General features: G+C 53.6%; 2 protein-coding genes across 4 annotated transcripts; one reads left to right on the plus strand and one right to left on the minus strand.

Annotated features, from left to right (window-relative positions):
- Positions 1-574: 574 nt before the first annotated feature.
- On the plus strand, positions 575-6824 carry Pgghg (protein-glucosylgalactosylhydroxylysine glucosidase). 3 transcript variants are annotated; one of them, XM_021168613.2, is made up of 14 exons: positions 575-827; positions 1477-1757; positions 2199-2409; positions 2490-2925; positions 3831-3950; positions 4137-4268; positions 4414-4525; positions 4631-4703; positions 4801-4937; positions 5059-5192; positions 5286-5381; positions 5504-5601; positions 5675-5886; positions 5962-6824. In XM_021168613.2, exons 2-14 carry the CDS (start codon positions 1502-1504, stop codon positions 6015-6017), a joined length of 2073 nt encoding a protein of 690 aa, XP_021024272.1. In that variant the 5' UTR covers positions 575-827; positions 1477-1501; the 3' UTR covers positions 6018-6824. The 3 variants fall into 3 exon arrangements, with proteins under 3 accessions (XP_021024272.1, XP_021024271.1, XP_021024275.1); XM_021168612.2 differs by having other exon boundaries at positions 746-827; positions 5967-6824; XM_021168616.2 differs by lacking the exon at positions 5962-6824 and having other exon boundaries at positions 746-827; positions 5787-5876.
- Positions 6825-8125: 1301 nt separating this feature from the next.
- On the minus strand, positions 8126-9466 carry Ifitm5 (interferon induced transmembrane protein 5). The gene is made up of 2 exons (XM_021169091.2): positions 9194-9466; positions 8126-8616 (listed from the first exon to the last, which is right to left on the minus strand). Exons 1-2 carry the CDS (start codon positions 9383-9385, stop codon positions 8404-8406), a joined length of 405 nt encoding a protein of 134 aa, XP_021024750.1. The 5' UTR covers positions 9386-9466; the 3' UTR covers positions 8126-8403.
- Between the last annotated feature and the right edge of the window lie 2026 nt (positions 9467-11492).

The raw sequence follows: 11492 nt of genomic DNA on the forward strand, positions 1-11492 counted from the left end.
CCAACCCTCCCTCACCTGTGCCTGGCAATGGTGGCGCACTCCTTTAATCCCAGCACTTGGGAGGTAGAGGCAGTTGGATTTCTGAGTTTGAGGCCAGCCTGGTCTACAGAGTGAGTTCCAGGACAGCCAGGACTACACAGAGAAACCCTGTCTGGAACCCCCCCCTCCCAAAAAAAGAGAGATCCTGTGAATGTGGGTGGGACATACATGGGAGGAGTAGGAGGAAATGGTGTAACTATATTTTAATTAAATCAAAATAAATAAATACTGCTCAGTGTAGTGTGCACATCTTTAACCCTAACACTGAGGAGGCAGAAGTAGGTTGGAGCTCTGTGAGTTTGAGGACAGCTGGGTTTGCATACCAAGTTCCAGGCCAACCACTCAAAAATAGGATAAAACATAAAAATGAAATTATTTCCCTAAATAGGAAAGGTCCCGTGAGCTAAGAGGAAAGTCTGAAAAGCATTCGGCTGTGGAACTTTTACACAGCACCCACCTCTTTCAGGTTTGCATGAGGTAGGCTTTTCTTACACGCGTCCTGTTCCTTAAATAGCCAGGGTCCTTTCTAGTCACTAAACGTCACTGTAGAGTGGGATCTCAGGTCTATCCCAGCCTTGCATACATCTTAGAGCCAAAGCTCAACTAACCCCTAGTCCTATTGCGTGGTCTCTTCCCCAAAACCATGACAGTTTCCCAGGTCCCGCCTAAACTCAGACCCGCCCACCTGCCACGCGGCAGGGCCGCTTCTTCTTCCTGCCGCCGGGGGCAGCTCGCACCCACAGAGCCTTCTTACACCCGGATCCCCGCACTGAGTGGAGAGGGCAGGGGTGAGTTACAAAAAGAGCCCACACTCTTCTCCAACCCGCCCTCACCCTCTTTCACCGAGTACTCTGAACTCTTTTTCGTCCCTTTATTCCCTAGTCTCTCTTCCCGACAACCCGCGATCGACCCCCCTCTCCGCACCCCACCCCTACACGGGCTTCCTCTTTCCATTTCCCGGGCAAGTCCCGCTACTCCCCAGTTGCGGACCCACCCCACCCCACCCCATCGTCATCATCCACCCCATCCGGTTCCTCCTCCCCAATCCCAACGCCTCTGCTTGCTGTCCCTCTCCAAATCTCCGGGTTCCTCTTCCTCCACCGTCCGACCTCACCCTCCCTGAGGATTTAGGGCCCGCGCAGAACTCCCTGATTCCTTCCTCAGCAGTTCTTACTTCAGGAAGCTGGCTCAGGAGCTCACAAGAGGGAGGTCGGCGGTGGGTGCTGAGGGAACTTGTTTACAGATTCAGTTGAGTTCCTGGCAGTCTTCTTAATTTAAGAATGTTCTTGGTACCCGCAACCCTTACTTAGGGTAGCTACCCAGCTAGGCCCCTACTCCCCTCACCAACGCCTGTGGGGATTGGCCAAGTTTGAGGGTTTACTGTCAGTGTGCATGCGGAGGGAAGTCCAGCTAGTCACTGTTAACTGTCTCCTCCAGGCCGTCTGGACTGAGGCAGCTTTCCATGGACTGCTCTGAAGATGACCCGACCATATTCAGTGCCCACTGTCTGCCCAGTGACCCCAGGCTCTGGGCCACTGTAACGAACTCATACCTAGGTACACGTGTGTATCGTGACACCATCCATATAAATGGTGTATACAATGGAGCTGGCGGGGACACTCACCGGGCCATTCTGCCCAGCCCCCTCAATGTCCAGCTGGAGGCCCCTGCAGGGACAGAACAGCTGACAGAGACCTTTACCCTGGACACCAACACAGGTTAGCTGTCACCAACCCGTGCCAACCTATCGCTCTGGGGGAGAGGGACTCCTCACTTATCCATGAAGCTGGGAAAGGGGCCGCAACCACCAGTGTGTGCCTCAGGCCCGTAACCTTGGCACTGGTACCAGGAAGGTTGAGGCAGGAAGAGGGAGAGTTGGAGCTCAGCCGCCAGTACACTTTAAGACGCATCTCAAAAATATGTAAACAAATGGCCTTTAATTTAAGGAAGAAGAAGAAGAAGAAGAAAAAAAAAACATGAAAAAGCCGCCTCCCAAAATGAGGCCTCTGTGGTTGGTCTTGCTTTCTTTTCATCTGGGTGGGCCCACTCCACAGTGGGGAGAGGCAGCCTGAGGTCTGAAGGACCCCACTCCCAGCCCAGGAAGGTAATGGTACTCTGTGGTATTAAGAGTGTGACTGCCTTTCCCCAACCCTCCCTAGGTTCCTTCCTCCACACCCTGGAAGGCCCCAGCTTCCGGGCTTCCCAGCGGATCTATGCTCACCGTGTGTTACCCCATGTCCTGGTCTTCAGCGTGTCCATTGCACGCTTGACCACAGGGAACAAGTCCATCACAGTGCCGTTACAGGCAGACTTCTCCCCAGAAAGCCCAGACCTGGACCTGCATGTGGGGCCTGACTTCCAGGGACTCCGGTAAGAATTACACTGGGTAAATCTAGGTAGCCCAGAAAGCAGAGTGAGTCCTTTCTTAAGACTCAGCTATGCCCTTGCAGGTACCTGCATGGTCACATACTTAACCCTGAGCAGCCTGGAGAGCCACAGCAGGAAGTGCATATGCTATGGATGCCTGTCCCCCCAGCCTTGACCCTTGGGGAAGAGGAGAAGGACAGGACCTGGGAGTTTCTGACTGTTGTGGGTAGCAGCCAGGCTGAAGCCCAGGACTGCTTTGCTGAGGCCCTACAGCTGCAGACCAGGGGTGTTCTGTATACAATCCATGCAGACTCCTGGGGCCAGCTCTGGGCAGGCTGTGGCCTGGATGTGGCTGGGCCCCTGGCCCTACGCCAGGCCCTTCGTGGCTCTCTCTATTACCTGTTCAGTGAGCTTCCCCAGCCTGGCACTCAAGGATTCATCAGCCATGGGCTTAGCCCCGGAGGCCTCTCCAATGGGAGTCAGGAAGAATGCTACTGGGGCCATATCTTCTGGGATCAGGTACATCCTACCCTGCACTGGTTACACAGGGGGAGTTGCATGCAAAGATTCTGGGCATTGCCTTTGCACTACCTGAGATCAAGACCAAACATGGGAGCTCTAGATAGGAGGGCTTCCTGGAAGAGGTGATTTCTCAGAAGAAAGGTGTGTGGGAATGTGGTAGAAAAGAGTGATCCAGGTTAGAGCAACAGAAGGCGCAAAGGCTGAGGGTCTGCAACATTTGAAGGCAGAGAAGGAGCCTCACAGCTGGCTAAGACCACCAGAGCCTCAGAGTGAGCCGGGTGCAAGCCTGGAGCTTACTAAAGGACTGGGAAAACCATAGAAGAATGATACAAGGAGAGATACAGTCTGGGAAGATCTGGGACTGTCAGGAGCAGCTGGGTGCGGGGAAGCAAGGGCTGGAGAAGGCAGTGCTGAGGTGGTAGCCTATGGAGATCAGCAGCCACTGCGTGAGGGAATAGCGAGAGGGAAGGCTCGAGGCCACTCCCGTCTGACACCTTGTGAAGTCTGCACAGTGGCCCATTTGACAGATGAAGTCAAAGAAAGCTGAGGTCAGGCAGCCAGAGAGCAAGCTCTCCCTAGAGACCTGATGCAAACTAGTGCCCGTGAGCTTCTCCTGATACTGTCCGGATTGAGGACCAGACCTCTGGGCTGTCTAGGCTGAAAAGATAGCGCTGGAGTGGGCAAGCTGGGGAGGCCCCAGGTGGGTGTGGGTGAGCATGAAATGAGGGGCCCAGGGAGAGGCAAAGGGATAGCCAGAGGGTAGGGATGGAGGAAGCCCCCAGCTGCCTGCTTGGCTGTATGTTGGTTGGAAGCCTTGGCAGGGTTGAATGTGGGCAGTCCGTAAGAGTAAGGGAGGGAGAAGGTATGGACTCCTGTTTATCCTCAAATGGTTCATCCCTCAGGACATCTGGATGTTCCCAAATATTTTGATGTTCCACCCAGAAGCCGCCAGGGCCATCCTAGAGTACCGAGTCCGTACACTGGGAGGAGCCCTGAAGAATGCCCAGAACCTGGGCTACCAGGTAATGAATGGGGCCTGGGTACCATCCCATAAGCCCCTGCCCCAAGGTCTTCCCAGTGCCATTCAGTGCCCATGAGAGCCCCATACCTCCTCTTTCCTTTCCTCCACAAAGGATTGCCCCTCTGGTAGGACTGGACCGCCTCCTCCCCAAATCAAGACCTGACCATCCCATCCTCTTTCTTCACAGGGAGCCAAGTTTGCCTGGGAGAGTGCAAGCACTGGCCTGGAGGTCTGCCCTGAGGACATTTATGGAACTCAAGAGATCCATATCAATGGGGCTGTGGTCTTGGCCTTTCAGCTGTATTACTACTACACTCAGGTGAGGCACTGTCTCGCACCTCACCTCAGGCCACACTCCACCCCAGGACCCTAGGAAGCTGTGTGAAGAGGGACTTTGGAAGCCAGGCACAGTGGCCCTCTTCCGTGGGTCGTGCCTGGCCTTTTGCCCTGTTCTCATTCTCCAGGACTTGAAGCTCTTCCAAGAGGATGGTGGCTGGGATGTGGTCAGTTCTGTGGCTGAGTTTTGGTGCAGCCGTGTAGAATGGAGCTCCCAGGACAAGATGTACCACCTGAAAGGTGAGGACCCGGGGGCATAGTGCCCAGCTCACCATGGGCTTACCATGGAACGACAAGTCCTGAGCCCCTGCACTAACTGTCATGTGGCCCTGTGTGACCGACCAGGAGTCATGCCCCCTGATGAGTACCATTCAGGAGTCAACAACTCTGTCTACACCAATGTCCTGGTCCAAAACAGGTCAGACATATAACTTGCCCTTCACTTACCCATAGCCTCAGCATGGCTGACAAGGCCCAGTCAGAAGCCATGCAACTGTGGTTTGTCCCCTCACCAGCCTGCACTTCGCTGCTGCTTTGGCCAAGGACTTGGGTTTGCCTATCGGCAAACAGTGGCTGGAGGTGGCTGATAGGATCAAGATACCATTTGACTCTGAGCAGAACTTCCACCCTGAGTTTGATGGCTATGAGCGTGGTGAGTGGTACTGACTCTTGTAAAGGCCCTTGCTTGGTCAGCTCCCCCACCCCCACTCACCCTGGCACACTCTCATCTCTTTGACCAATAACCTATCCTGCTACCCCTTCCCCCAAATCAGGAGAAGAGGTGAAGCAGGCAGATGTTGTGCTCCTGGGGTACCCAGTCCCCTTTCCCCTGACACCTGACATCCGAAGGAAAAACTTGGAGACTTATGAGGCTGTGACATCCCCCCGGGGCCCTGCCATGACCTGGGTGAGGAGCCTGCCGGGTCGTCTTGCCCCATGGTCCTCACCTGCCTTCCCACGTGGTGGGTCTAACCACTTCCTATTTGAATTCTGATCTCAGAGCATGTTTGCTGTGGGCTGGATGGAACTGAGGGACCCCTCAAGGGCTCAGGTTCATCTGAGCAGGAGTTTTGCCAATGTCACTGAGCCCTTCAAGGTCAGTCTCACTCCTACCCACCACCCACTGCCTCGATCTTCTCCCACTGTGGTAGTCTCAGCAGGGTAAGGCTTGACCCTAGGGTAATAGCCTCAGGTGACAGCCACCCTCTCTGCCTGCAGGTGTGGACGGAGAATGCAGACGGGTCTGGTGCAGTGAACTTCTTGACAGGCATGGGGGGCTTCCTGCAGGCAGCACTCTTCGGGTGCACAGGATTCAGGTGAGTGTGGTGACCAGAGACTAGCCGTGAATTCCCACTTGTCCCAACCCTCTTCACACAGCTCTCCCCACAGGATCACTGAGGCAGGTGTGACCTTTGACCCCCTGTGTCCAGACCTGGTGTCCAGAGTATCTGTCTCTGGTATCTCCTACCTGGGGAACAAACTTAACTTCGCCTTTTCCAAGGACTCAGTGACACTTGAGGTCACAGCCCGTGCAGAGCCCTGGGCACCCCCACTAGAAGCTGAGCTGTGGCCATCGCTGGCCCGCCTTCCCCTGATACCAGGTAGGGAAAAGCCTTTGGGCATGTGACCCAGATGTCTTGGTCCATGTCCTCAAGGATTAACCCTCTCTCTTGCAGGACAGAAGGTCTCCTTTTCCCACTCAGCTGGCCGGATACAAAGGTCATCCTCATAGCTGCCCAGAAATTCTTCAGTGTTTCCTGATAGGAGTTTTGGCATTGGAAGTCCCTTTCAGTACCTCTGGGACACTCTTTTGCCTTCAACTGCATCCCCAACCTCACAACCTCTCAGTCTGGATCCAGCCCTGAACCAGTAAGGTTACAGGGTGTTCCTTCTGTCCCTTCCCCTCCTCACCCTCTCTCCAGTCTTGGGCTCTCTAGAGCCTCACAGATCCTTTGTTTGGGGCTGACCGCAGCACCACCCCCCCTTATCTCCCCATCTTACTGTCTCTCTAGGCCTTAACTTCCTGTTCACACCTCTGTTCTCTGGGAAACTCTGGTCAGCAGGCTAGGTGGGAAGTGGCCAGTGGCTTTGCTCAGAAGTGAGTCACACAGTCAGGGGCTTAGCTACAGGAGTTTCTTGTGGCAGGCAGTTGACACCAGGTAGGGCTAGCCAAGTGCTCTGAGGGTTTGTGGCTTTGAACTTCCTAGTCTTTGATTCCTTTCTGATGTCAGATGGTATCTAGCGTACTGGGCTAGGGTGAGAGCTGTCCTTAACCACTCAGCCTGTGAAAAGGAAGGCAGTGTTATCACAGGACAAGGTAGATGAAGTCAGACTGGCGACCAGAGGGAATGGAGTCAGATGGACAGGGTTCCAGGCCATGGTCTTGGCCATCAGTGCTGAGCAGCTGCGTGACCTTCGCTTCCATTCTTAGTGTTTATCCAGAACAAGGTTCATAGCGTAGGACCACGATCCTGGTAAACCCTGTACTCCTGTACCAAGCCAACTTGGCCAATTAAAGTCAGTGCTGGCAAAGGCTGAAGTCAGAGTGTGTGATGGATTCATGTCCCTCTGCACCGGGGGGCTGAATGCTGATCTGATTTCAAAGCTTAGGGACAACGTGGGGCTCTTGTGTCTGTCTCCCTTCACCTTCTTTATGTTGGGCCAGGAGCTACCCTGGCAGAAGTGGATGCTCATCTGTTGCCTCAAAGACAGGACTGGGCATGGGCATTGACAGGTTGCTTGGTGGCACTGCGCTCAATAGAGGTAGCCCAGCACCTGGGTGTGCGTTCTACCTGTGTGTATGTGGTCACTTCTGTGCGTGTGGTATGGTAAGCTTCTGGGGTCGTGGAGGGTGACAGAGCTGGGCACAGCTGATCGGGTCTAGCCTAGCAGTCTGGGGCAAGGGAAGCTGCTGCTTCCACCTCACTGACTCAACCACACGCTGTTCTTAGGGCTGGGGGCACAAACCAGGCAATCCCTCATTATAGATGGTGTCTGGCAAAATATCCCGTGTTTGGGGACATCTACTCAGGAACACACAAGTCCCTGTAGCCAGCAGGAGTTGACCTTCTCGTGAACTAGACCAGGGGCTCACAGTCAGCACACTGTCTCCATCTTTATCTAAGCACACTGTCCTTGTCTCTGCTCCATAACAGGACTAGTAACCCGCAGTAGCTTCCTCCCCAGCCCCAAACACACGCAGGTCAGCAAAAGGTCTTATCTCTTAGGCTTGGCTCAGAACACTGTCAGTAGCTCGGAACTCCTCAAGGTCGGCTGTTGGCTACAGGCATGGAACAGGATGCAGGACTGCCTAAAGTCTCTTAAGTCGGACAGCTAGGCAGAGACCTCCGTGGAAGCCAAGGGCATGTGACACACAGAGAAGAGAAGTGACTTGAGAATATTCACTTAGTGCCACTGCCTGTCTGCCTCTGACCATGTGTGAGTGGAAGAAAATGAGGGAAGCAGGCTGTAAATGTCTGTGTGTCTGTGTGGATCATGTTGCTGTCCTCTGTGAGTCCAGTATCCAGTCCCGCATAGGAAATGGCCCCTGTCTGCCTTCCGCACAGTCCAAGAAGACCACTGTGGCAGATGAGGAGTCAGGGCACACCCTCACATATTCTCGGACACAGCCCATCAAACCACAGGGCAGTGGGAATCAAAGGCCTGCATTCCCGAACTTCATCCTAAAATACTTAGGCTCCTCCACCCCAGAAGCCACAGGCCGCTAAGCAAAAGCAGTCGGACAGCCAAGCTAACAGAATAAGATGACTGGGGTTGGCCAGATGAGTTGGTGCTGGGGCTCCCTACACAACTACCACCAGGAAAGGAAGAGCCCACACATTTCTGGAATCTGCCACTTTTAATTGTGAACAGAGGCTCGGCCTGGTAAGTGGGGAAAGGGACAAAGCCAGGCACTGAGGACCCTCTAGGTTATAGGTTAAGTCTGAGGGATCTGAGCAGGTCAGCATCGAATACACCTCGTGGACAAGAGGGTGGCCTCTGAGGTCACAGCTGGGCAGGGATCGAGGTGCTATAGTAGGCTATAACTCCCAGGAGCTGGTGTTGGGCACAGCTGACTTGACATGGTTGTCCTCGGCTCAGGGACAGGCTCGGAACTCTTAGTTATAGTCCTCCTCATCAAACTTGGTGCTGAAGAAAGCTGCAGAGTCTTTGGCTAGCTTGGACAGGTGCAAGGCGCCAGTCACCACCAGTCCCAGGAGCAGCAATGGGGGCACCAATGTCCACATTGCAGCCAGGATGTTGTAGCACTTGGCTTTGGAGCCAAACTGCCTTGCAGCCTCCAGGTTCCCAGCCATCTTCTGGTCTCGGGCCTGCAGGGCAGCACCAGAACCAAGATGTTAACATGTTCATGGTGTCTAGAGGACCTCCCCTCCCCCCAGAGCAACTGTAGAGCACAGGCTAAACTCTAAATCTTGAAGGAGGACTCTGGCTCGAGAAGACATATCCCTGGGCTGGACCTAGTCCCTTCACAGGCACAGTTTGGCCTTTGGCAGGGTCCTAACCAGATAGTCTCAGCATAAATAAAGGCTGCAGATAGAGATTCAGTGGCCATTCTGGGTCAGCAGCACCCTCTGAGAGCCTCCTGTGGGAGAGGAGTCCTATGGGAAACCAAGAACTCAGTGCTATTCAGGAACTACAGTGGGAATTCCTCTATGGGCAACCTTTAAGGACTTTGCCCTTTGAGGGAGACTATATAGCCAGGCCTTCCTTTCCTGTGAACAGTGCATACACCCCTTAACAGTCCCCAAACTTGGTGAAGTACTGTGGCTATGCCAACAGACACCCTCATATACTTTTCTTTTGAACACTACCCCCTCCTTCCCCGACTCCACATCACCTCCCCCCACGCCACACTCATTCTCCCATCCCAGAAGCCTTGAAGCCAACCTTGACAGAGTGGACCAGCGCCAGGAATCCAAGGCAGCACAGATTCAGGTACATCGTGCTAAAGACAGACCAGAGCATGTGGTCTCGTGGTGTAGGGCCAGGTGTTCCCATGGAGAGGGCTGTGTGGGCTGCAGCATCAGCCTTGCGGGATGATGGAGCCCGGGGGTCCTCACGGGGATATGAAGTGTCCATGGGTTCCAGCGCCGTGTCTTCCTAGCTGAGACTTGTCCTCTCTCTGAGCACCAGGCCTGCTTATAGCCCCTTGCTACCCTCCCTGGCTGGCCAGCTCCACCCGCTATATATATCACAAATTACAGCCTCAGCCTGCCAAATAGAGTGGCCCGCCCTTGCACCCCAGCGTCCCCCGCCCCTCTCAAAAGACCCCATCAAAGGCCCCTGCGCCACATGGGCAATGGCTGTAGACCACCCACCAGAGTCCCCCTGCTCTCTCTACTTCACAAAAGGCTGTCCCAAGGACACTGGCTGCAAACAGTTCCATGGTGGACACTAGGGCTGAGAAAATATGGGGCTGCATCAGTTTCAGGGAACAGCCAGAACTCTCTCCTCAGGTGTGGCTGTCCAGCAGCCATGGGTGAACTGGGTGACCTGAGAGGGGGGCTGGAGATGAAAAGGAATGGGGTGAGAGAGAAGGATGAAGCCAAGACAAAGTTTCTGATCAAGTCTCCAAGTTTAATTTTCATCACTGCGTTTACAGAGGGAAAGCCCACAGACCCCATGCTTTGTTTCAGCTGGATTATGTTGCAGAGCTAGCTCAGTGGGCAGTCCACTCCTGTAGGAAATTGCAAATGGAGTGAGGCCAAGGCTAGGCTGTAAAACCATTGTGAGTCGGTTTAGCCTACTCAAGGCTGGGGGTAGGGCACACTCAGGATCAGAGCTGCATATTCCCGCCAGAACTCAGACTCTAGGCTTTGACCACAGCCCCTGCAGACATGCATAAATGGGTCCGCAGATACGTAACTGCTAGAGATAAAGGCTAAGAAGAAGACAGCAGGCAGAGAGGAATAATGAAGGAGACTGGCCCCCTTCCCACTGCACACTGTAGGAGGCTCCTCCCCACTCCCTGTAACGGGCACTCTGCTGCTCCTGGGCAAGTCGATCCTCTTCAGTCTCCTTAGCTGTTAGTCCTGCCTTTCCCAGTCCTAAAAATGTGAGTGGAATCGTTTCCTTGAGGGCTCAGATACTTGCATGTGCCAAGAACTCAATGCATGTCCGGCAGGAAGTCTAACTCCAGGCTCGCATGCCAAGAGCCTCCTCCGTAAAGGGGACCTCAGTGTCTTCCCAGCTCAGATCCTGAGCAAGAGCTAAATCCTCCTTCACACCACCACTGCCCAGCCTCCCTCAGCCGCTCCTGCTCACGCTCACTCGGATCAATAAACAAGCGAGCAGTGCAGGGCCCTCGGGATGGTACATGAACATGGAGGGAGGACCCCTGACCTGATGTAAGGAGGCTGCAGTGGGCAGGGAGGATGACAGGGACCTAGTCAGAGCATCTGGCTCCCAGATGACTTTTTCCAAGGCCCCTTGTCATTTGATCTCCTCCAGTCTGAGGACAGATGGGTAATATTTGGAGCCCAGACCCATACCTGCTGCACTAAGTGCCCATACATCAGTGCCTTGGTCTTCACCATCTGTGTAGGTACTGTTTCTGCCCCTTCTGTTAATCTCAGAGACCTCTTTTTAAAAATATTTTTATATTTTTAATTATATATATGAGGGCGGGGTGTGTATGTACCTATGAGTGCAGATGCCCACAGAGGTAGTGTTGAATTTCTAGAGCTGCAGTTACAGGTGAGCCACCGGAAGTGGATACTAGTAATCAACCTGGGTCCTCTGTAAGAGTAGCATATACTCATAACTGCTGAGCCATCTGCCCAGCCCTCCTTACAGAGGACAGGTCTGCCCTCTGTCCTGCCCTAGCTTCCTCTTGAGGTGAGTTAGAGAAGGCACAAGGAGAACAAGAGCAAGCTGTCGTGGTGGGGCTGACAAACTCAGACCTGGCTTCCCCCAGGACATGTGACTACTCAGGAAAACATGACCATCCCAGACTAAGCAGATGAGCTCCACCTAGCCTTTGCTTCATTATAACCGTATCTTCATAGCCTCAGAATTATAAAATCTCTCACTCCCATTATGCCTGAGGACAAAGGAGGGATGGGACTGTACTGGAGAAAAAAAAAAAAAAAAAAAAAAAAAAAAAACCTGACATCTCAGGGATTTCCCTCCTATTACCCCACCTTAACTCGTGACTAATCAATTCATTTCCCCCAATAAAGGTTTA

Source organism: Mus caroli, chromosome 7 (genome assembly GCF_900094665.2).
Source record: "Mus caroli chromosome 7, CAROLI_EIJ_v1.1, whole genome shotgun sequence".
Taxonomy (NCBI): Eukaryota; Metazoa; Chordata; class Mammalia; order Rodentia; family Muridae; genus Mus; species Mus caroli.